Raw genomic sequence first — 27155 nt, forward strand, 5'->3', positions numbered from 1 at the left:
TGTGTTCTGTACACACATTGTACATACATACGCTATTAAAAATAGACAATGTATGTACTTAATCGATCAGGATTGAAATATTAATCGTAAGATTATGTAAAATTTTTCAATCGCTATCTCCATGGAACGAATAAAACTATGGATCTTTCGTGTTCATAGATATCGGTACACAAGGAAAAATTCACCAATGACAAGGGTTGCACAGTATTCTACACATGTATCGCGACATCCCACGCATCGCGCGTGGTTTCTATAGGAAGTGGAGTTCTTTTCGCGCATCTTACGCGTTTTCCTGAAGGAAAATGGCTACCAGCTGTCATTTAATCGAGAAGTGTGGCTTTTAAAGTGACACAGAATTCTGTGAAAAGTCGTTGAACCACGTATAAAGACCGTTTAGCACGATGCAATTACATAACGTTAAAATCGTTTGGTAGATCGACGCCACTTTTCATCTACATGCGGAACCCGTGAACCTTCCACAGTGCCATGAAATTCTATTCCGCTTTACTGTTTACAGTTTTTGTTTTTCGACGAACGTATCGAGAGTAACGCAATAGAGTCACTTCCACATACTTTTAATAATTAAAACGTTTAATATTCGAATCGGACACATCGCATGAGCGATAATCGACAATAGTAATCGTGCTACGTGTTAAGAGCCACAAACCTTTTCGACCTCACTCGCATTATTTTGGAGTGCGTGATCATTGCAAGAAACGGTAAAATATCGTTTATGAGTATTAAGCGCATGAACAAAAAAATATACATGTTATGCTTCACATTTGTCTCAGAGCCTGTAAACGATAAGTTTCTTATCTATTGAACGGTATATCTGTATTATTCTAGAGAAGCAGCATGGGTTCGAGCCAACAGTTCTCTCTTAGGTGGAATAATTATTTAAAGCACATCACCTGTGCGTTCGATACGTTACGGACAGAGGAAGATTTGGTCGATGTAACATTGAGCTGCGAAGGAAAGAGGATAAGAGCACATAAAATGCTTCTGTCCGCGTGTAGTACATATTTCAGGGATTTGTTTAAGGTAAATCGTAGTAACGGAGCTCTCTTATACGGCTATAGCTCGGTATATTGGAAACACATTTTTTATACCGTCCGATTTGCCATAGGAAAATCCATGCCAGCATCCAGTTATAATTTTCCGTAATGTAAAATTCGACGATTTGGCAGCATTGGTCGATTTCATGTATCAAGGGGAGGTGAACGTGGTTCAAGAACAATTAGCTAGCTTTCTAACTACAGCAGAATTATTGGCGGTACAAGGTCTAACGGATGGCACAGGAAAAGATAACGACAGTTTAGTGGAGGCACGTGTCTTTAAGTCGCATTCCCATGAAATCTTTGCCAGAGAAATGTTGCTAACGAAATCATGTTTGAAATCATGTTTTAGGATGATCTGGAAATTCCAAACGAGCCGGAAATTCAACTTCAGAATGCATCTAGTAAATCAACGGATAGCAAAAGGAACAAGTCGCCGTCGTCTCCTTTGCCTTATCACTCGGTTGATCTGCAACCCGATGCTCCGCCGAGTAAAAGACGAAAATGTCGAGAAAACGCGAACACGAACGCGGAGAAGACTGCTGGCAACGCCTTGGCCACGAAAGACACCGACAACAAATCGTCGGAAAATCAGACGTCGACCGGTTCCGATCCCGTTGAAATAATTCCTCTTATGCCGAACTTGAAGCTGGAAATGCCTGAATATTTAGTACAAGATGGAAGTAGCTGTAGTTACGAAGATCAGAGTTTAGGAGACAGTTCGTTAAATAAGATTGGTATAGAAGACACGTCGTCCAACACTCCCGACCACGACCAGAAGCCCGACATCAGTCAAACATTTTATTCGAGTAGTCAACCTACTTCGGATAATCTGGATCTCAAACACCAATCAGCGGATGTCGGTAAGAAGTACAATAGTGCGTATACAATTATAACGATTTAACAACCAATTTATTGCACTGTTCAGCGAAGTTTTCGTTTTCCTTCGCGTACCGATATCCAACGGATCGTTCTCCATCAGTCTCGGCTCGCTCGGAGACACACAAGCGTAACGGTTAAAAATTGAAAATTCGATTTGAATGTTTTAAACGGAAATCAGAATCACCGTTGGATAACCGGAACGCGAGAAAACGCGTAACATTTGTTGAACGGTGTTATACCGTAACGCTGCGACGCGTTCTAACATTGTAACTTTCTGTTCGAATTAGGACACCTACTTTCAAAACCTGGCACATCCGGGGAAAGACTAACGCAAGAAGCAGTGCAGGGTAAGTGTTTCTCAATCACTATTTTTCCCTGTGTCTGCAGAATGCAAACGCGATGCTTTGCCATATCTTTTATGATTCGGCGGCGACACTCTACCGGCAAAAACGTACTTTGACCAGGGAAACGAATTTCAAATTGATATCGCTGGTTATTGCAGTACCGGCGGCACGATCTAAAAGAAATGGCATGGCGGTGAACTTTAATGTTTTGTGCCCACGTATCGCGCCCGTTGGTATCTGTTCGATCGACAAATTTTCCGCGAACCTTTGGCTGGCGATCACAGTCGTTGCATCGCGTTACGTTACGTTACGTTACGTTACGTTACGTAGACGACGTTGTTTCCTTTGATTAAATTACGGTACCGAGATGCAGACGCAACTCGCGTGCGGCGCATTCGTTGACGTGGATGCAAAACAGTCCTTTTTCACACCTACATTTATACCAATATATAATTTTGGATTAGTTGAGTTTGATGACGATGAATTGTGCGGAATAGGAGGGAATTAGTTTCTTTGATCGATTCGAGGGGATAGTTGGCGTAAATCTCTAATATATAACGCGAATCGCACGTGAATTCATTACCGTATTGTGTACACATAGTAGAGTACAACAACGGCTATTCGAGTTATCCGCGGGCAAAATTTTGATCGAGTACATTGAGGAAGAGCATAAAAGCATCAACGGCGTTCGAACGTGTAGAAATCGAGTATTTCGTATTCGCTCGTAGAGTTAGACTCGATCGGTACAGAATATCACGGAAACGAGAGAAATTTTCCAAGGAGAGATCAGGATCCATTGGACGCGCGCGATAACGGCCCGCAGCTGCAATTCATCTGTTTCGTTCAGTTTTGTTGTTTTCATTTCGTTAGAATTTGTCACTTGTGGTAAAAATGCTAAGAAACGGCGACGTAAGATCGCGCGTCAATTTGAAACGATATATCGCGTCGGCATCGATGATTTGCGGCGCAAAAACGTCTTGACAAGAAATTTTGGAGAAATGCATTTCCTGCTGTGTTTATAGAAAGTCACTTTTTTTTTTACGTCTATTAATCGTATATATATATATATAGTAACTGTACTATATAGCGAGTACAGAGTGCATGGTTTTTTGAAATGAACATATAATAATATGGTGTACAGGCACTCGGGGTGTAGGTTGAACCGTAGACATTAGCGAGCATTGCCAAGTGCTGTATGTGTGCCGACAATCATCTACATTCCTATAATAACTCAAAAAAAAAAACAACAAAGCCACCTATCATTTATACTCCTTATTGCGCACTAACTTGTAAGCATACTCTTTCTGTATACACTAAAAAAAAAAAAAAAAACACTCTTCTACTCCGCTGGTAACGGGTGATTTTTTACTTCCGCAAGAACCGTAGAACTGTACAGGGCAAATATTCGATCGCGCGCGTGTGCAATATCACTATCGCACATGCCGCGTCGCTTGCATGCAAAGTTAATCTTAAGATCGCTGTACGAAACGCGAACCACGCCCCGTGCACGGGTCGCGCGGGGACAATTTGTTTATTTCGATAATCGTTTTTATCTCTTCGTCCGCACGTATACGCAGCGGGATATAGTCGTGTCGTTGAGGCACGAGGACCGCTGTCCTCGATCGTGTCAGATGTTAAGATTAACTTGCAAACCATATCCACGACATTGATTGTTGTTAGACAAATCTTGTAGCCTTGCAAGACGACTAATTTATTTGACGTAGCAACGGTGATGGTGCTGTCGAGTATAGTATAGCATGTACACGGTTCTTCTTCTATATACTTTTTTAATACCTCTCTCTCTGTGTGTATACTTATCCTTTCTTCTCGTTGTGCATCGCGGAACTTGGAAAGATCCGACAATAATGGGTGCGCGGAAATCTGATATTCAGGTCGAATCGATACAAAAACGCTTCCGCATAGAACCGGACAGACGCGGTGTCATTTTTCCAACGAATTCGAACCGCTCCGGCGTTGACTAAGCCGCTGTCAAGCCGTTAAATCGATAGAGAGCGACAGACACGCTCGGTCTTTCGTATGTACACGCGATCGCGCAATCATCTTTACTTTCGATTCCCGAAAGCCACGGCGCGATCGCCTAGCGATAACTAGCGATAACAAGCGACAACGCGACCCGATCCGAGAATTCGTTTGTTTCGAAGTTAGACAAGAATTCTGGCAGGCAGGGCGAGGCTAGGCGTAAAGCAGAACATCCTCTCTCACGTCGATCGTTGCTGCCCGTTTCAAGCACAGGAGCACGCCAGAATCGATCGATGCGTTTATCCGCAGGATCACTGGAACGCCAAGTATCCTCGATGCGTTTTCCTTTCGATTCCCTTCCGTTTTCTCTCTCTCTCTCTCTTTCTCTTCCTTCTTCTTTTTCTCTTTCTCTTTCTCTCTCTCTCTCTCTCTCTCTCTCTCTCTCTCTCTCTCTCTTTCTTTCTCTACGAGAAACGAACGAAAACTGTAAGCCGAGTGCTGCTGAGTTAACCATGTAAACGGAAGCGAGATCGAGCAAAATTGGATCGACCGATCGCTCGACACCGATCATTCGACGGTCGCGAGCGCTGCGTGCTCGAAATTTAGCAGCCGAAAGTGAGAACCGAAAGAAACCCGGAGAGTGTTGAATCTTTTAACCCTTTGCCCTACAACCACGTGTGTGGCACGTGGTCACAGATAATCGGGTCAGAAATGATTACCACGGGTGGTTGGTGAGAGTCGCGTGGTGCGTCGGTCGGGCCAAATCGAAACGACACGAGTCAACGGAGCACGTGTTAGTATATAGGGGATACGTGTTTTGGGGCTACCCTGTTATGAGAAAATATCTATGAAAGGATACCGACAAAATTTTCTTTCGTGTGTTCGATATTTGCACTTTTTAATTCGTACATATCTTGTTCGACAAGATCAATTATGAAAAGAAATTCAGTTACGTTAAATCTAGAATCGAAACAGCCGAATCATTACTAAAAATCTACCATTACCAGACTGTAAAGGACGAGGACAATTAGCGACCGAAGATTTACCACAGAGACTGCACGCGAAACATTGGGGTCACTTTCCCAAGCATATTGACCCGACACCATCGAAATCAAAGCCAGCAAGAGTCTGTAAAGTTTGCACGAGACATAAAAAACGTAGCGAAACAACGTGGGAGTGCAAAATCTGTAAAGTCCCATTGCATGTGCCGAAATGCTTCGAAAGTTACCACACGGTTGAGGACTATTGATTTACTGTAAACTATTATTAATTGGAATTAAATACTTGTTATAACTTACAAAATTATAAAACTATCAAAGCTTATTAAATAAATCTTTCCTGTTCACTAAAATGATTCGTTCGTAATTATTTATCGAAACACCTTAACAAAATTCAACCAGTTTTACCTTAAACATGTATTTACCGTTCCGTAAGACGTGTGCGATTGGCACGCTTCTCTTCAGACTTGTCTAGCCCAACCGTGAAAAGGCTCGACGCCTGACCGACCTTTTCTTGTTGTTCGTGGCACACGTCATTGAAACTTGAATATCGTAGGGCAAAGGGTTAACCATGTGTTCACGGAAGCGAGATTGACCGATCTCGTTCGACGATCGCGAGCGCTGCGTGTTCGAAATTTAGCGACCGGCGAGAACCGACAGAAGTCCGCGGAGAGTGTTCATTCGATCTTTCGCGAATCGTAAGCCAACGTACGATCTTCGAATGGACGAGATCATCATCCCCGAACAGGCGGATGGATCGCCGCTCGATCCTTAACCCGAAGGGAGGTTCTTGAAACGACGAGGCCACGTGTACACGGACGACGACGACGACGACGACGACGACGACGATCCGAGGTGTCGTCGAAGGTCGCGTGAACATTGACGTTGGAACACCGAGTCGGTCAGAGTTGAAACGCAGAGACACGTGACCAACGTTCCATTCGGATACAGGCGAATATCTCCGAGACGATCGGAAGAGGTGGCAAATTGTGAGAGTGAAAGTATTCACGGATCGATCTCGGTTCGCCACGCTGCAAATCGGTTCTAACCGAATCGCTGGTTAGTGAGTCGGTTGTTGCAAGTTCGTTGTTGCAAATCGATTGCGATTGGCGAGCAACTTGTGGGCGGGTCACGGGCAAGGGGAGGGACCGAACGGAGAAGAAGGCGGACGATTTCGTGATTCGGGAACGGAGCGGAGAGGTTAGCGAGCTCGCGAGACCGACGAGAGACCGAACGAGAGAAAAGAGAGAACACGACCGTGCGAGAGGGCTTCTTCGGGTTCACACGTCTCTGAACATCTGTGAATCTTCGGTGCTATGTTTCTCCGCCTGCAACACACGCGTATATATACGGTAAATTCTCTCAAATTGTCCTCTTCAGCCTGTAAACAAGAATCGAGCGGTTCATTTTGAAAGTGGCATAAGTCGCTTTACCGTAATGAAAAGTGGTGATTTTTTCATGTTTATACGAAATTATTTATACCGAGAAAAATATCAGTATCCTGAGATATAACAAATACAAGTAAATCTTCTCGAAAGTTAGCGTCCATATTTTTAAACGTGTTAGAACGCAAACCCTTAAATAATATATCGACTTAAAAACAAAGTGACCTATGCCACTTTCAAAATAAACGGCTCAATTGATCATTTGCGAAGAGAAGATACGATTATTCGAGCCTCTCGACTCGTATTTATAGTCGCCAGTTGTCGACAACTATAAAAACGGGTCGCAATGTTCGTACGATCGTATCTCCTTCCTCCCAAATTGTCCTTTTCTTTTTTTCTTGTTTTACAAGCTGAGTAACAATTCTCTCGAATTTACCGTGTGCGAACGTACGTATCGTATCACGTATGTGCGTATATACATATATGTGTGTGCGCGCGCACAGTATAATCTACACAGCTATGTACGTACAAAAACAACATTTCGTGGGTGGTTCACTGGTGGTACCGTTGACACTCTAGACTGGCTTTCACGGCTACGGGATTGGTTGGTGCTGGGATCGTTGATTAAACAAAAGCAAATTAAAAAACAAAACGAAACGAAAGAGCAGAGACAGAAAACAAAGTAAAGAAACCGACGCGATAATAGAGATACATTAAGAGCAAATAGCAAAAGATAAAAAAAAAAACAATAAACACAAGTGTATAAAATTAGAAAAAAAAAAAGACATTTCCTTACTAATGGTTGCCTGCATGTGCACATATACTTAAGAACTGACTAACCGAAGTGTTTGGCCAATGTGTTTTCTCCAGGAGGGATTACGTACGTATCTGGTCAGCCGCATAGCCTCAGCAAAGCAAACGGCCACGGAAAAGTATGTGTACACTGCAAGCAGCGCGGAATGGTCACATCACGTGGAAAGCTCAGGCAGACGCGCTTCAAATGTTGGCCCTGCAATGCCTGTTTGTGCCGCTGGCCATGTTTCGTCGATTTCCATAAAATGCGCGCCATACCGCACATCCCGCCCCCATAGCACCAACTCGCCCCCTCCAGCCGCGTCGTGTTAATATCGCTACTCAACTAATTTGCGAGACCGTGGTCCTCCGTGCTTTTGTTCGAGTATCGTTTTCACATCTCTGTCTTGTCTGTCTGTCTTGTCTTGTCTTGTCTTCCTTTCCTTTCTTTCTTTCTTTCTGATTTTCTTTCTTCTCTATCTTTCGTCTTTCACGTCCTATTTCGTTTACGTCCACGATACGAGAAACAGGAAATCATGGGAGAGAAAGAGAGAGGAGGGCGGCGGAGGGGGGCGTGGGCTGGGATTGGGACAGCGACCGGGACTGGGACCTGGGAGACTGGGAGTCGAGGAAGGGAGGGGTGAAATCTTTTGGTGCCTTCTCTTTGCGATCGATACGGAAAACGATGCGCAAAAAAAGGGACCGTTTTGCTTCGCTCGGGACCGCGTTCCCGCGGTAATAATTCCGATGGTAAACATTCCGACGGTCTGTTTATTTTTATTTTTATCTTTCTTTTTTTTTTACATTTCCTTTCGACGATCGGTGATCGTGTTCTCGCGCGCCTCGAGGATCCTCCGATCGCGACCCTACGAACGGCGCCTTCTTCGTAATCTCTCATCGTGGATTCGTATCGTTCGCCCACATGTTATAACGTTCTTTTATTTATATAATCCGCGTAATTGTAAATTATCGGTTAGGCTGGCGCTCGCTGGAACTGCGACCACGACGACGATGCTACCCCCCCCCCCCGAGGACTGTTTTTGTATACTTCTACCCCCCGTTTCTCGCGTTTAAGATATACCTTAAGTGACGTAGTCGTATTAATTTATCCTTTGACTGTATACATAAGACTGCGACGAGGCGTACTCGTCGATCGGATAATCTCTCTCTTTTTTTTTATTATTATTATTATTATTTTTTACACGACGAGTGTTAGGATCGCGTGCTTCGCCGGGTTTTTTTTATCTTGTACCTCTGTTAACGTCCGTCGGCAAATAACGCCGATCGCAAGGGCGCCCCGTAATAGTAATTCTCCGTGCGAGAGTTTTCTTTTCTCGCGTTCTTTGTCGTTGCCGTTCGAAAGTTACGAAGATCTCCTAGAAGTAAGTTCGCGTATGTCTCGTCGAGCCGAGGAACGAATACTCTCTCTCTCACGATATTTATTCGATCCGAGGACCGAACAGCGTGTGAAACGGCGCTTCTCGACGAGATCGCCAATAGACTGACATTATTGTTGATCGCCTGCGGAATTCGGAGGGCGTGCACGGCCCCGCGCCCCGGCACCTTTTCACCAGGTGGCGTAGTACTTCGAGAACGATACAGACTTTGAACGAAAATATACATATATATATATGCCGTCCAGTCCGTTCTCTTCCTCTGTCGAATACTCTGTCGAAACGACGCGACGATCGTCGTTCGAACGCGTTGCGTAAAACGGCAGCGTGAAACGTTGCGACACGGGAACACGCACGGTTCGACGACGAACAGTCCCGCCGACGAAGGCAATCTTTGTGAAATAAACGAGAATAGAAAAAACAGGAGATGGAGAGAAAGAAAAGATGCACCGAGAGATCTGTAATAAAAAAAAAAAAAAGAAAAAAAAGGAACCGACCAGCTGTAATGATCGACGAGAGCTTACCCTTATCCCGAATACCCATGCTGCGGCGCGCGACACGCGTCTGCCGCGATGGTATGCGTCACGGCGGATGGTTGACGGCGCGCTGACGGCTGACGGCGGATGGCGGCGGATGGCGGCGAACGATGGAGACCGCGCGATCACCGGTAAGCGCGCGTTTCTTGTCGCTTCCGACGCATCTCGGCGGCCTCTGGGGACTTGGCGAGCTTCGATATCTCCTTTTCGGTGGTGTGTGCAGCTCGGTGTATCCGTATATATTGCCCTCTGTCTCTCTATTTCATCTGATCGGACTTACTTTTTACTTGGCTTGCACTTTCTACGCACGGCACGGGGAACGCGACGACGACCAAATCCATGAGAGAGCCTGTCGGAATATCGCTGTGAGAATCTTGTGCGGGTTTCCGCGAACGTCGCTGATGTCGGACGAAATCGAAACGAAACGATCGACCAACGCGCCTACAGACACTACCGGTTTACTCCCGACGCAAGCATTTCGACTACGATCGCCAGGCTTCCTCTCGAGAACGCACGCCTTTGCGTTGGCGGTTTTTCCACGAACGTGGTGTTCGTTCGTTGCGGCGACTCTTTGGACTGCTCTCGGGCATAATTAACGTTGTATTTATCGAATAAGATAGATCAAATTTTGTCATGGCAAAATTAACGGAATGAAAGAATCGAACATTTTTGTTGTACAAAGGTAAACAACGTGATAGAATAACATATTTTTGTTGTTCGAATGCAAGCAAGATGAAAGAATGAAATATTTTCGTTGTTCTAAAATAAACGAAATAAAAGAATAAAACGTTTTTGTTATACGAAAGTAAACGAGATGAGAGTGTATACAATTTTTGTTATACGAAAGTAAATAAAATGAAAGAATGGCACATTTTTTTGTTCAAAAGGTAAACAAAATAAAAGAATAAAACATTTTTGTTACATGAAAGTAAACAAAACGAAAGAATAAAACATTTTTGTTACATAAAAGTAAACAAAATGAAAGAATGGCACGTTTTTTTGTTCAGAAAGTAAAGAAAGTAAAAGGATAAAACATTTTTGTTACACGAAAGTAAACAAAATGGAAAAATAAAACATTTTTGTTATACAAAGGTAAAGAAAATGGAGGAATGAAATATTTTTGTTATACAAACGTAAACAAAATGAAAGAATGAAACATCTTTGTTGTTAAAAAGTAAACAAAATAAAAGAATAAAACACTTTCATTCTTCAGAAATAAACAAAATGAAAGAAACATTTTTGTTATTCAAAAATAAACCAAATTAAACAATTGAATAATGAAAGAATAACAAAATGAAAGGATGAAACATTTTTGTTATTCAAAAATAAACAAAATTAAACAATTGAATAATATATCTTATTCGATAAATATGACGTTGATTATACCCTATCGTGGTGGAATGAAACACAGAGCAACGATACGGTTCGTATAAAGATAGTAATCGGGGTGATCCCGTCGAGGTCTCGAAATGCTTGCAGTTGTGTCCGGGGTGTAGTTCGGCGGCGCGTGTGCGAATCCTCCTCCCGTTTTGTAAAGATACATAAAGTAGAGGTAAAGGTAAAGGTCAAGGTAAAGGTAAACGTAAAAAGGTAAAGGTGCGCGACAGAGTGTGGTTGAACGCCAGAGGTGATCTTGTGTGTTTTGTTGTGTTTATTTGTAGAACGAGCAGAAGATACGGCTGGGGGCGGGGGTGATGGCGGCGGTCCTGGAACCGCGGACCTCGTATCGGACGATGACTACGGTCAGTCCACGGACACTGAATTGTTGTTTCGCTGTAAAATTTGTTGGAAGGGTTTCAAGCACCCGATGTCGTTGACACTGCACAAGGATTTGCACACGGGGCAAACCAGGTGTCCGATCTGCCAGCGCATCTTCAGTCGAAGTTACGACATGAAAGCGCACTTGCTGCGGATTCACAAGTTCAGCGCGTTCACCATCTCCCCGAAATCGAACCTTCGCAAGTGATAGAGAGAAAGAGAGAGAGAGAGAGAGAGAGCGCGTGTCCCGTCCCGTTTCACCGCGCGATCGACCAATTTCTTTTCGCACTGCAACGGCGGCGGCCGGATCATCGTCGACAAATCGTTATTACCTGCCGGATATAGGAAAGGAGGAAAGAAACACGTGCTGCGATCATTTCTTTAATTGACGCATCGTTTCGCATCGCTCGCCAAATCCGCCGTCATCGTTCATCCACGACCTTCTTTTTCTCACCTGCTCTTTATTCGTATTATTTCCTTTTTTTGTATGTGATTTTTTGTTCACTTTCTTTTTTGTTTGTTTTATTTTAGTCTTACTCAGAGCTGGGTAATATTTATGGAGAGAATGTTCTCTCAGATATTATTTTACACAATCGGATTCTTCGCAATCCAAATGAAATGGTATTTCAAATAGGACATGAGAATTGTCCGTAAATCAAATATTTCCAAAATATTTATCCGCAACTAAAACGTGAACTAAATATTTTATTTTGATAATGCGTAAAACGTGAAATAAAATCGTCCATTTTGGTAATCCGCAGTTGAAGCATGAAGTAAATATTTTGTTTTGATAAAATGTGAGACGAAATGTTTTTTATTTTAATAGCATAAAGCATAAAAGAGAGAATACTTCCCATAGTTCTTAAGCTAAAAATAAATTATGAAAACAGATCAACGTAACGTAAAACGAGATAACGAGAGTAATCGTACTGTTTGAAAATAAAATATATCGTCTTCGGAGGTGTTCGTTGTAGAACCATGTCGCGCACGTATGCTTATAATGCGGAGCAAGAGTATTTTGTTCGTTTTAGAATTATCAAAATAAAGTAAAGTCAAAATATTGATAAATAAATAAAAAATATTGATAATAATAAATTAAATAAATAAAATACTCCGAACTATGCGGAACAAAAATATTTTCAGTGCTTTCGAAACGCGAAATACCGTTTAAAGTGTTACCTTAAAAAATGGTTTGCAACGAATGAAATATTTCGTATTTGTAAAACTACATTCGTTCGAACAAACAAAACATTCGATTCTCAAAAAAATACATGCACGATCTATAATAAAATATCTATTCATTATTTGCCATTTAAAATTTATTTTGCCCAGCTCTCTTGGTTTTACTTACACTTAGCGTTTAACGTTCCACACGCGGTTTAAGCCTGTGAACGAATTCGAAGAGGTTCTCGCGCTCAAATCGATCGTAATACTCGGCAAACGCGTTTGTCGCTCAAACAGATCGAGGCAATCATCGTTCCTAGACGCGCGCGCGCGCTTTTTAATAGACTGATATGCCAGAAAACTCGACCAAGTATGGTGCCATCGACGAAAGACGGCGCGAAAACACGCAAAGTTCCTTCGAGAAGACGTACAATAGAGAATAAGAGAGATTCGAACGACTCGAAAAATCGTTCTGACCCCGCGGCCTTATCAAATAAGATTCGCCCACACGTTGTCTTTCGATTATGTTTGTTTTTGTTTCTCTGCGTTGTCCGTTTCTTTTTTTTGTCCCCTTCGAGCGAACGGTTCTTCTTCTCCTCTTCTCTACGATTTTTCAACGATTCGCGGCGATCGCACCCTACTTAACGAATTTCGTAAACAGTATGAATACCGTTGCGCCCAGCCGGCGCGAATGCGAGCACCCGAGAGCGCGTCGGCGCCAATACGCTGCGTTATATTCCGTTCATCAATCATTTTATGTTTACGCGCCAACGCGATCCACCTATTTATAACGCAACTTTTATATCATTACAGGATGTTTGTATACGATTTTGCTAGACGGGACGAAACAGTCTCGCGAGGATATTACCTACTTTGATATTTGATTTACTGTTAGGAAGTTTCAATAAAACACTCCGTACAAATATACATGTATGTGCGTCCTTTTGTTTCACTCGCTTCAAGCTTCCAGGTCTCGATCTCTTCCAGCCGGACGTGGCCTGGGACGTGGTAATTTTTTCGCCAAAAAGAAATTTTTCAACCACGATTCTCGGACAGGGTTTTCCTTTCTGTTAACCGATCACTAGGATCGCGGATCATTATGCGAAATAAAAATTATCTTCATTGATCGCAAGTTGCATGTATGTACATTTATTTCTTTTCTTGATCTCGCTTTAATGAGTTGACAGTAATACGATAATGCTGTCAAATTGTTCAAATGTCCTCGGTGATTTGCATTCGAATGTCTCATAAATATATAAAGTCCGCAGTCAACTGATTATCCTTTGAGATGTCGATGACTGAAATATCACTTTCATCGGATCACACTTTGTAATTTTAAAGTTAAAATTTGGAAATTTATGTTTAAAACGTTTGATTTTATTATTTATATTAATTTTTATATTATATTAATTTTATTGTTTATACTAATTTTTATATTAGTTTGATTTATTTATTTTATATTGAATTACACGCGTTTTGGAACATTAAAATACTAACTCGATGTTCTTGACGTTTAAGAGTTACATATATTTTAATTATTTAGTTACTACATATTTCTATTAACATGGAAGTAATACAGAGATGATCATAATTTAACAAATCGTGTCGCGCCATAGTGATCCGTAGGGGTACGATTTTCTTTAAAACATTGTTCGATCATAGTACCTGTTTAATTTTGGCCAAAAATTACCACGTTCCAGACCATTGTGCGAACGTGAACGTGTTCTCCATTTTTTTTTTTTGGGCTTTAGCGATTTCGTTGATCGTGCTTTAGCGGAATCTTGAGTCGCGTCGGTATTTTGGTTGGCGCACTTTTATTTTCCGGCTGAACGATCTTATTTCGTTATGCCCGACATTTGTTTTTACATTATGCGCGAACAATGCTTCGGCACACTTAGACTCATTGAAGTGAAAACACTATATTTATAGTCGAAAAGTAAGTTGACACGAATAAATTCGCACAAATAAAAGTTCGATGTTAGGCGTTCATTTAGCTATATCGTAATTTATTTAGTTTCTTATGAATGTGTTTCCTGGTTTATTGTTGGTATCCTGGTACCGTTCCTTACTCGTAGAATAACAAAGACACTGGAATTCTATATAATACTAGGATTACTAGTTTGCGGAAAGAATGGTCGGAAAAAGGAACTTTAGCAACGATATAATTCTACAATTTAGAATATAAAAAGAAGGGGTTCGAAATATTTGTGAAAATAATACTAAAGAGAGAGAGATACAAAAATTATCATTATCATTATTATTATTATTATTATCTTTATTTTGTTATTTATGTGTAAACAAAAGTGCAGACAAAAAATACATAAATAAAGTAGTCGATCTGGTATAGGAGGTTTCTGATATAACTATTCGAATTGGAAAAGGAGCGGAGACAGCGTTATTTACATTCTCAGAAAAAAACCCGTTTATCAGTGCTGAACAAATAAAAGAAGAGTTGAAACTGTCAATGTAGATTACTAAAATAAACTCACGATTATCTGAAGCTGGATTACATGGTATAATATCAAGAAAAAAGACATATCTTTTACTTTTTAATTTATTTGTTTATTTAGCATCGATGAGCTCTTTTCGTTTCTCTATAAAAATTCTACATAATTATAATGATAACAGTAACGATAAAAGTAACGATAAAATGAAAACGATGGCTGGAATGGACATATTGGTTTGCGTACAACACAAACTTAAACACTATGTTGAGTCGAAAACAATGCAATAGTATTTTTAAATTCTTTCGATGTTTTCACTGTTCTGTATTCGATTTACTCACTTTTGCCATAAATGCATAAAATTCGCAGTCCACCGATAACATTCTACAGTACGTTAATGCTCGGAAACGTTCAAATTTCACAATGAAGACAACATCGGTAAAACATTCACAAAGTTTCTAACGACTGTTTATCACGACTGTACTAAAACGATAAACGTCAACTTGAATACCGCCGCGACTTTATACATATTCTGCGGGTGTGTCGTTCTTGTAATTTGGTACAATTCAAATAGATACTGATTACACTTCATTCCATCAGTCATCATTCGATTTAAAAAATAATTACGGGCGACGATGTTGATTTGCAACGATTTTGAGATTGGCCAATTTCAAGATCGTGCTGTCGCGTTCAAAACGAACGAATATTAAAACAAAAACTATACTAGCCCAGGTGTCCACAATTAACTGTGAATAAATAGACTTTTCATTATGGGAACACTTTTATAAAATGTCTTTTACTCCGCTTTTTCGGCGCAAACACCCCGCTGTGTGCGCCGTAAATTCGCACCTGACCCTGACCTAACCCAACTCCCGTCGCTTTTCGCCCGTCGAAGATCAGCCGAGGATCAGCCGAGGCTCGCCTCAAAACGTTTCTCTCCCGTTCTCTTTCTCTCTCTTTCTCTCACTCTCTATTTATCTCTCTCTCTCTCTTTCACTTTCTCTTTCTTTTTCTCTTTCGATGAGTCGCCCGTTCCCGTCCGTAGCCTGACCGATCCGTCGTAGACCACACGTGGAACGAACGAAAAGCGCACGAATGTAAAAACCGAGCTAGGATAAAAAAAAAAATAAAAAAGACAAGCAACGAGTACACTGCGACACGTGAAGCAAAGTCTCGTGCTCGAGGTTCGAAGCATAACCAAACGAAAAAACCGACGAACCTATATCACATAAGTATGAAGCTGTCTGTGTGTATGGGAACACTTTGGATTCTGTGCGCAGAACAGCACGATACCACGCCTATTGGGAATCATCATCATCATCAACAACAACAACAGCAACTACAGCACCCGCACGAGGAACCGCAGCAAGATTACCCGCTACAACAACAACAACAACAACAACAACGACAACGACAGGATCAGCGACAGCTACATCAATTGCTAGAGGCGAGGGTCGCATACGAAAGGATGAGGCGCAGGTCCAAGCCGCTTCGCGACGAAAGCGGTCGGTGGGTGTGCGACGTCTGCGGTCGCGCTTACAGCCGTGGCGACTCCTTAGCTCACCACCGTAGCATACACAGGGGAGACACCGTGTGCCCGATCTGTCAAGTCGTCTTTACCCGAAAGTACACGATGCAGTGTCACATGATGAACGTGCACGGCGTCAAGTAACACGAGACTGACCGGAACTGCGACGACGCATCGCGGTCCTAGGGACAGATTCGAATTAGTTCCGCCCGTTCTCAGCACAAAAGGAACGTAATCATCTTTCGCCCCAGTCCGTTGCTCTACGAGCAATTATCGAAAAGAAACCGGGCCGAAATTGTTCATCGTTTCGGATCTCAACCGGTGTTGCCGGGAAATTGATGGCGCGTGGCTCTCGCTCCTCCCCTCCCCCCACCGAATCCTACCGGCGAGTCACGAATAGGAAGGCGCCGAAGCGGTGGGGATGCGTCTCGTGGCCGAACCAATCGAACCTGCGTGACGTCGCGTGGACGATCTAGCGCTGCTGCGTGTCCCCCTCCATTCGCGCAAACTTCAGTTTGCCGGCGATTGGAAAGTGGCGCGGAAAGTGCAAAAGAGATTCCCCTCGCGCCGTCAATTTTTTGGCAAAACACTGAATTCTCAACGTCGAAACGACGATAGCTTCGATAAAGTGCTGGTGGAGGATCGACGGGCTCGGTTTCTTTCCGACTGCGTTACCTTTCGCGAGGGACGTTTTCCTTCCCCGAATAGACTGATTTTCCCGCGATTTTGAACGGAAAGGGCTGCTAATTGTGCACAGCAAGTCATTGATCGTCGAGACGGTGCTAGGTAACCGTGAATTTTACGCGCACAATGGTTCCCAAGGCCATTCTTCGAGAACGATTCGACGTTTTCGTTCTCGTTTCCCCGAGAACAACCGTATTCGGGGGTCTGAGCGAAACGAGAACGATTAAGATAGGTTAGGACGAACAGGATAGGAGCAAGAGAGGAGAAAAGAGGGGAGAGTACGAATGCGTATAGTGTACAGTTCGTTGCGAACACGGCGGATCGTGGTGATCTTCCAATTGTATTTACGTGCATTTGAGAAATAAACAGAACGTAGAAAATGATTTGTATTATTTGACACGCGGACACGCAACGGGACGTGGAGTACAACCGGAACGGATCACCGATGACCGTCCGACCCATTCATTTCTGTATCACGCACCACCCACGCTTGCATACGTAGGACGCGCATCGGCTAAAAAAAGAAAAGAAAAAAAAGAAAGGAGTACATGATTGTCGGTTCACTGCGCACGACGAACGTCCGTGAGAGAACGAACGTCTTCGCGGGAACCATCCGCAAGCCGTTCCCCGCCGTGTCTGATCGCGCCGCGAACGTCGAACGGCGTTGAACGGGCGCGCCGCACGGTCGCCGTAATCACCGAACAGACATTATTTGCTTGATGTGTGATTTTCTTTTTCTTTTTTTTTTGTTCAACTGCATTGGCGATCTAACTGCAACCGATCGACGGCCGCACACTTCTCCAAAAATAGAACTCCATTCTTCTGCATGAATATTGAATATTCTTTTTTTTGTACGTACACAGACACACACGTTGTTTTCTTTTGTTATGTTGTCGTTGAACAGTTTTGTTGTACATCTCTGTCCCCGGAACCCTACAGCAAACCCCACAGAACTCCACGGAAACACCCCAATGGTACTACACAAGTAGCATGACAAAATCGCTCCAACCAGTTTTTACGACCGCGTGTTTTTTCTATATACTATATATGTATATCGCATCGTGATTGCTCTTCCTTGTATACAAATTGATCCGTGTGTGCTGCCTTTTTTTTCTTGCCGTTCATCTCCCGGTATCGTCCGATGGATATCCGAAGGAGACGTAGTAGTGAGCGAGTGAGAGTGCCTAAAAGTAGATAGGGAAGAGACGCGTCGGGAAACGAAACACGAACTAACGAGGAACCCGAGACAACGATCATTAGAGACGACGAGTAACTAAAAAAAAAAAAACAAAAAAAAACAACAAAAAGAGACAAAAAAGAACAGAAACAAAAACACGCCGCGTTAAGGAAAACCATGTGTGCGTGACATTGTCGTGAACGTTATAGCTTCTGGTTGTTCAATGATGAAGCGTACGCGTGGCCGACGACGATCCTACGGAGCGCGAGCAAAACGAGGTAAACGGAGACAAAATACAGCCCAACAGAATTCGGACACTGGTTACATCTCACGGATCACGGACGCAGACACTACACACAATAGTACCTTCTCTCAAGAAGCTGGCAATAATTCGGAGCTTCGTACGATTTTTATGAAAATCGTTACGCTACGGTTTTTCGAGGTTGCCGAGTTCGAATGTTTTAACAAAAATCCAGAACGGAGAATTAAATAATATCGACATCACAGAGCGGTGTTTTTAACTTATTTTTGGTAACTATCAATAATTCTCCGATAGTTGGCTGTTTCATTGGAATGGAAAATTTCATATCATGATTTGAATTCCAACATCTTCAACGTTAGTCGTTCATCAGGAATCCTGATTTATCAGAAATCTGTTCAATATATTTGTTACTTGGGGCAAATATTGCAATGAAAACCGCCAGAAAGTCGGGTAATTACGATATTATTACTTTTATGAAGTAATATAAAATGGCTGCTTTTAGTGCTTTGTAAATCCAGTGTGGACATTGTTCATGGAGTGCGTTGACGATGGACATTTTTTATTCGATGTTTCAAATTTAAATGTCTGAAAAGTTCAGAAAAATGGGCAAAATTTTTCGATCGGATATTCTCAACACTAAAAGTAACTTGTAAGTAATTTGTCACCTCTTGTAAAAGTTCCTCTCTCCCCTATTCTCAATATCTAAATATATCACCACCTTTAACCCTCGAATGGCGGACCACTTTCACAACTATACAATTGACGATGTTTATGACAATTCTGATCTTTGTTCAACAATTTTTCGAAACATATTTGTGCAGATATTTCTTGCCGACTTTTTAGACTCTCTATCGTTCCCAATGTAGCAGCTATCTATTTTATTTAATTGCCGTAGATTGAGTAATTAAGTGAACGATTTGAATACTCCGGGTCAAAATTGATCCAATCACCAACTTGCGAGGGTTCAAGTATTACGAAACACAAGAATTCTTCAACTTTGACAGTTCTATATCTTACAAGGGAATTCTCGGATGTGACACTGACCGATATCAAGGAAATTTTATAAGCGTAGATGGTCAGCCAATTTTGAAAAATGTACATGCGAAATATTGAAAACACCGTGCAATCAGATATATTCGTGCAAATGTTACAATTATGGGCATGTGAATTGTTTTGTACAAAATATTTCTTCTACATTAATTATTTCTTTAATTATCATTAACAAAACAGTATTATTATTAATAATAATAATAATTATTATTATTATACGAAACATCATAACTGCCCTAATCGTATGCGATTAATTATAATCAACCATTGTACGGTAAAGAATACTTCTTATCCGTAAATAAATAATAGTACTAAAAATAATCATTATTTACGGATAAAAAAACCATTAGTGTGCATTGGTTAATTACAATACGATGTTTACCGTATTTGTTGACACGCCAAGAAAGAAGTAAGAATCTATTTGACTACGCGGTTTTCCCAAACTTTCGCACACACGTTCTCCAAAATCGGCCGACGATCGTCGCCTATAATCTACGCTTATTGCAGATATCGCGCTATGAAATTTCATTGATATCGATAGGGGTGACATCTGCGACTTCCCGTGCAAGTAACCATGCAGGACGTTCGAAAGTTTCGGACGGCATATGCGGCGTATATTTCGCTGGCCTGTGCTTGGAAAAAACAAGATTGCATTTCGGCCAACCGTTTGGGAAAAGGTATTCACTGTGGGACACAGACACGACACACGACACGATACTACGATAGGGTACCGATATACCGATGAATCGGGCATCGGGCGCACGCACTAGCACATGAACGTTTATATCTGATTTAGATTCTCGTACGGTGGTCATCGAACAGCCGTCGCATTCGTGCAAACTCTGCGGTAAAACGTTTTGGAATCGGGACTCGATGTACAAACACATGAACATGCACAAAGGAACGACACAGTGTCCGGTGTGTCATAAAGTGCTGAGTCGCACGACCCATATGAAGAGACACTTAAAGAATCGGCACGGCTGGCTGGGGATGGGGACGACAGCCGCCGCCGCCGCAGCCGCAGTCGCGAACGCCGCCGCCGCAGCAGCAGCCGCATCCACCGGTGGGAACGCCTCGGGCTCGGGCTCGGGCTCGGTCTCGGGCTCCGGCGCCGCGACCGCGAGCGGGACCGCCGCCGCGACGAGCAACGTCAACGTGAACGCCACCGGCGCCGCCGCCACCGCCGCCGCCGCCGCCGCCGCCGCGAGCGTCGTCCCCGTCGACGCATCCGCCGCGACGCCCGCCCCGCATCCGCTCACTCCCATTTCTGTCTCCTCCGCGGCGATCGCCCGGCAGAACGCCGGGAGCCCCACCGACGGCCTTGAACCAAACGCCACTTACACCACTATACGCATTAGGGAGAGCAGCGTCGAACGAATCACCTCTAGTCCTATTCCTTAGTGCGAATTTTATCCCTAAGTCGACCACTATACACCACCACACAACTACTTGTACCACCAACCAACCACCACAACCACAGCAACCGCAACAACAACAACGTAGAGACACCCGTCGACGTTACAGAGAGGGGATAGTCCTTGAGAGGGAACACCCCTCCCCCCCCCCATCGATTCGACTCCGTCGCAGAAACCAATCGTCGTCGTCCGTTCTACGGATCTCGGCGAACGGTTCCGCGACGAACGTTCGATGAACGTCCAAAGTCGAACCGCCGGAGACACAGGTTCTAGCCCGTTGCGGGCGAGAGGATTGTTGAAAGTACTAACTTATTTATCGGAGACCTTTAATTTATGAGAACGACGCGGTACGTTTTATTGTGTACATAATGTATGCTGGCAACCCTCGGTGAGAAAACGCGCGATATCCTCGATGTTCGTCCTGAACGGGCTAGAAGGGGTCTCGGTGCAACGGTTATTGGAAAATGTTCAACGGGTTCAGGAGGGCTCGAAATCCAGCACGGACGGTCGTTAATTTCTCGACGCTTCGAATACTCCGGTGGTATCTTTGTCGAAGATACCGACGAGTTTCCGAAGAAACCGTGTTGGCTCGGCCACTGACTCGAGCAGTCCCGTACCGTTTTCCTGTATTTCCTTTTCTTTTCTTTTTTAATCTTCGATCGTTGCGTATTTCGAATCGCGTCGATTCGATTTATCGGCCGCGACACCTCTGTTCTCGCGCGGAGGACACGTTTCGAGGAACCTGCTCGAAACGATAGAAACGTAAGAAAGATACGACGACGTCTGGACCGCGGTTAGGTTCGCTGAACGCGAATCGAACGCGGCCGGAGAGAGAGAGAGAGAGAGAGAGAGAGGAGCCTCTCGGTCGATCCGAGGGATCATCCTCGGGTAATCCTGGGAACTGCGCGCCGAAGGAAAAAAAAACCGATTGATTCCGATAGAATCGCGGCTGCGTTCTCCACACACGGCCGTTTATCCTGTACAATCTATTCCACTCTAGTCCGTCGACGGGACACCTATACTCGTGTAAAAGATGCCTGTCTTACGCTGTACGCCCTAGTCATTTGCGCATACGCGCGCGTGCGTGTCGCGCCTACCTTTATGTATATGTGTATATGCATGTAAGAAAAGAGAACGACGAAGAGGAGGAACGAAGAAGAGTGCGAAGAGTTTACGAAGAGCCCGACCACAGAGAGATCGGAGACGAAGACGACGAAGGATGATGGGATTGGAACGGGATGAATGGAAGACGAAGTGGCAAACTCTCCTGAGTAAACGATTTTCTAACCAAAGACATACAGACGGGAAGAATATAACTAAAGAGGCAAATTATTTTATCTAGTCAAAATGAGTTCGGTACTTAAATAGCGTTAAGGAGGAATGTGCATCTTTCTTCGTGCGATCGATCGCGAGAACGACCGTGAAACGATTGGTGAAGACGGTGTGTGAGACTGAACACGGGAGTATCGTTTAATTGTTCATTCGAAGGCTCCGATCGTTTCTCTCGGCCGAATAATCGTTTCGATCGATTCCCGGGCGATTTCCTGGGAATCCGAGAGATCGACGAAACCTTTCGGTGTCCGCGCGCCATACGTTCATCCGCGTTCGATTTTACGACGGAATAATAACCTCGTCGGAGACGAATAACCCCGCGGTTACGTTTTTTTTTATTTCGTTAGCAGTGCGTCGAACGCCTCGACGGAGCCCCAGACGCGTGTTTCGTTTTTCATCGAAGTGTAGTATTTACACTGCAGTACCAAAGATCGTGCCATTTTCCCCGGTCTATGTTGTTTTTAAGGTGAGCGGCGCGTGTTTGCTTGTTCGGGTGAGCCGGGAATCGGCTGTACCACGTGTTTCACGATCATACTCATGTATTTTAAATTTAAGCTCGGCGACCCGTCGATTTTCCCGTACGGCCAGCCCCGAACGCGCATAACCGCATACGTTTAATATAAATATATACACCCGTACGCGTACCATACGCGCGTAGCATCATATGCACACGTATGAATATCTATGAAAGAATTTTATTTTTCGTTTATATGTTTATCGCGTCGACCACGCAAATGTTAACGCTCCATAATTATTTTTATGTTATAATCTCTTCTCTCGCTCATTCTATCTTTTTTTTTTGTTGTGCTTTATTGTTTGTTCGTTTCTTTTACTTTTCTCTTTAGTTGGAATCTTGTTTTGGTTCGCCCCTGAAAGCTATTAGAAACGAGTTTTAACCCAAAGAGTCTTGCCCCCGTCGGCACACCGCGCACACGTGGCGTACACGTGGCCGCAACATGCTGTACACAGGCGCGTCGGCAACGAGCCCAAGCCCTCGTTTCTGGGGTCTTCCTAGCGACGTTACGCGACGTCTACCGATCGCAGTTCCAGAGACCAGTGTTCGCGGGAGAATAGGCTGCGCAAGGAGTGGGCGTGGCGACGCATGCGCGGGAGTCCAGCGCAGCTGCGTGCCGCGTCTACCGCGCGAACGTTGTATCGAGTTGGCCGATAAATCGTTGCGTTACATTGCAACAGCTGTGTCGCCGACCATGTATCGGGAAGAAAACGCAATGACTCTTATCGGCCAATCCAATAATTCCGAACTACGATCGCGACGCTCGTAGTTCAGAATTATAATATTTATCGCGCGGCACGCCGCTGTGCGGGATTCCCGCGCATGCGTCGCCCGCCCCCACTCCTTGCGTAGCCTACTTTCCTGCGAAGACTGGACTTCGGACAACGTCGACCGACCCCTGTCGACGGTCGCTAAATAGATCCATCGATCGGAAGTAATTAGGATATGCTAAGATAATGTTTGGCCGAATAGATGTTTGAGAAGTCCGGGAATATTGAACCGAAATACGGAATAGTGATATATAGACTTCTCGCTCCGACTAGGAAGGCCCCGCTTTTATTTTTAATTTCTATCGTGCAATTATTATACAAAGAGGCTTCTGTCGTATTGGATCGACGAGGGAAACGATCCACCCACGGCGCGAATTGATCTCTTATCCGCGGTTTCCTTTCGAATGCAATCATTGCTGTATGCCAAAGTCACGGAACGTTGTGAATCGAGTTGCAACGGGTCTGATGTTATACCATGTATTCTGTATATGTATAGTATATGATACACAAGTATATAGTATATGTATAGAGAACGCGAGAGCTTGATCGCGACGTGACCAAGTACAAATCGAAGCTAGTTTAACACTTTACACGCGCGAGACTGGGCCGAACCTGGTCGTCGTTCTCGCGTGATTACACAATAATTGGTGCGCGTTTGTTTATTCGACATTCAAATCGGCTCGTAATCGTATCGGATCGTAATCGGCGCGGCGGCGACCGCCCCTGTACGATTCGTTCTTTAGAGGCTTTTAAACGACATAGCAAATCTTTCGCCCAGCAAGGATCAATAGAGCTGCTTGCGTTCATATTTGCGATCGCATGCGATACCGTTTCGTGCTTGTTCTACTTTGCGTCGCACAACTTGCACGTTTACATTTTATTATGTAATTTCGACGTCTTTTTATCGGAATTAGCAACACTTCGCTAGTAGCACGAATCAATGTTTAGCGCGGTACACACGGACACGTACATGTACTCTCGACAACACTGCAGAACACACACACGCGCACGCACACACAATGCAAACAAGCGCATACACGTGGCCACATAGACGGAAATATACACGGAGTACTCATAAACGGAAGCATACACACGCGCATACATAAAGATATATAATGTCTATATTTCTTTGTACGTTGATTCTACTTCTTTCCTATTTCTTTTTTTTTTTATTTATGTTAGCTTACGTTTTACGATGTAAGTTGAGTTCTGCGAAGAACGGGAAAATACCATAGAGATGCATACTCGCGTTTATTTACACACGTATATGGTAGGCATATATTTAATTTAAAGGAAAAAAAAACGAATGTGCACATTCCTCAGAAGCCATAATACAAATAAGTACAAGATTGCCAATTATTACCTTAGACGAATTGATATTTCTTTCTTTGATTATTTATGAAAATAAGAAACATTACATATATATTATATATTATATACATATATATATACATATATATGTATAAATAAATAAATATATATATATATATACATAAATCTATAAATATATCTATGTATATATAAACAGAAAAGTATATATACATATATATATATACACACAAAAATATTATAATATATCATTACGTAATCCTATGTTTGGCTTATGCGAGTTAACGATGTAAGTGAAACAAAAAAATTTATGTGTGAATAAAGTTTAAACATGTGAATTGAACCGAGTAATTTTTCTTGAAACGAGCACCGAGGCGACGTTCTTGTCAAAATTTTCGTACGCGTACGCCGCAAGATGTTGTTAATCGGTCGTTGCGCAATTACTAAAGCGAACCGTCGATAAAAGTAAGTAAGTATGCGACCGGCCGAACGAGACTCGAGATCGTTGCGACGAACGCGGGGGATCACGAAGCCGACGGATGCGACACAGCGACACAATTGGCGCGATTTACCCATCGACGATTGGGACGTACCCTCTATATTTTACATGCGGAAGAATGCACCAAGCGAGATCGATCACGAGATTACCAGATTACTAGACTACGAGATTGCCGGATTAACGATATTACCAGATTACGAGATTACGGGATTATAAGATTAATGAAGTTACCACAGATTACAAGATTACAGGATTACGAAATTACGGAAATCCCGATGTACGGTGGTTTTGTTTGAAACACGGCGTTGTCACACGGTGTAAAACGGGTTTCACCCTCCGGCAAGCAAGCCCTATTCGCGGCGCGTCGCGTCGTTTCAAACTACGCTTGAAAATCTTCACGCTTCCTCACTGCCACGTCTCTCTATTTTCTGTTCGATGTTGGCACACTAATAGCAATCGGGACGCATCGCCGTCTGATACACGGTCGACGATGTTAGCTGTCATGATAGAACCAGAAATTCGAAGAACTAGTTGGAACGCTGACGACGCTGTTCGGCTCGAACAGCGTTAATTGCGCGTTCCGATAATTTGCGAATCCGAAACGATCGATACAATCCTCCAAGTTTTCAACATTTCTTGCGCAAACAATCGCAGAAGCGAACGTTTCTTGCCCGAAACTATTCTTTCATGAACGCTCCTCAATGTTTCTTGTTTTCTCGCAATACTGTAAACATCGAGATACGATATAATAACGTCTAAATAATGTTTCGACAATTTTGAACACTTTGACCGCCACGTTGCAATCTCGACAATTTCATACAATTAAGTATTCCATCGAATTATAATAATAATAATAATAATAAATTATATTAACTTTTTGCAGTCGAGTGGTGACTCTAAAGCATCATTAAAAATTATCATGTCACGTTTCAATATAATTTTGATCATCAAATTTGTTGTTGCACGAGTCACGAAATTCAATTTCATATGTATAAAATGTCGGCAAAACTGCTTTGTATTATTTTGGATAATATTAGGAAATTGTGGTACATTAGCGTTGCAAATGAATTTCCAAACTTGAGTATTATAATTCTGTCACCCAAGTACTGGTGACGCGGCACAGTCAAAGTGTTCGTCGTTTTTTTGACATTAGCTTATGGAAGTAACAATAAGACGTTCATTCTGATTTTTAACGAGTGTTATTGCAATATTTTTCGCAAGCAACAACTCACGAATGTATCTTTCCAATCCAAATAGTCGTAAATTAAAAAAATTAAAAATTAAAAAAAAGAACCATGCTCAAAGATATTAATAAAAGAGAAGATGTACCCGGTGTAATTTATATTATAGAATAGTGCACAAGAAACGTTCGCACAGCACAAGCAATGCTTTGAAAATTGTTCACTTCGGGAACCTGAATCGCGAATCGGCCACCGATTATCGGAACGCAACGGAAAGTGAAAATTGATTGGAAAGTGCGATCGTCGGTTGATCGTCCGAATGAACCGAGGATCCACGATCCGATGGTGGCGAGACAACAGGCGCGGTAACAGTAGGTACAGTGTTCCTTGGTTAGCGTCGCACGGCTGCCGGGCGAGAATTTCTTATTAGCTGCACGGGGAGAAAAATGCGACGCTAACGAGGGAAAGTTGTGTGGTAATGCCTCGACTCCTGCAAGATTGCCCTCCCTCTCTAAGGAAGCTCTTGTATCCCCGCCTTTTCACTGCGCATCCGACCCGCAGTGAATCTTAGCATTGAGTCGTCAGTCAATCAGAGAAAAGCAATCTCTCCTTCTATTCGCGGTAACGGAGCGAGCCAAGAAGGTTTGCAGGAGTCGAGGTATCACCAGCGTAGTCGAAATAA

At 43.2% G+C, this 27155-nt stretch overlaps 1 protein-coding gene across 22 annotated transcripts in view; it reads left to right on the top strand.

The window, feature by feature from the left end:
- Nucleotides 1–202: 202 nt before the first annotated feature.
- Nucleotides 203–27155, top strand: part of LOC117219280 (zinc finger and BTB domain-containing protein 6) — a 41263-nt gene continuing 14310 nt past the window's right edge. For 3 of the 22 annotated variants that reach the window (XM_033468303.2, XM_076518565.1, XM_033468293.2), the window contains exons 1-5: nt 206–719; nt 847–1041; nt 1127–1324; nt 1408–1918; nt 2225–2284. In XM_033468303.2, coding sequence (XP_033324194.1) covers nt 856–1041; nt 1127–1324; nt 1408–1918; nt 2225–2284 — 955 coding nt within the window. In that variant the 5' untranslated portion in view covers nt 206–719; nt 847–855. Of the gene's footprint in view, nt 720–846; nt 1042–1126; nt 1325–1407; nt 1934–2224; nt 2285–5268; nt 5613–7514; nt 9323–11027; nt 13096–16012; nt 17328–18330; nt 18628–20229; nt 25137–27155 lie in introns of those variants that run through there. The other 19 variants (XM_033468298.2, XM_033468290.2, XM_033468299.2 and 16 more) reach the window with 16 other exon arrangements.

Source organism: Megalopta genalis, chromosome 2 (assembly GCF_051020955.1).
Source record: "Megalopta genalis isolate 19385.01 chromosome 2, iyMegGena1_principal, whole genome shotgun sequence".
Classification (NCBI taxonomy): Eukaryota; Metazoa; Arthropoda; class Insecta; order Hymenoptera; family Halictidae; genus Megalopta; species Megalopta genalis.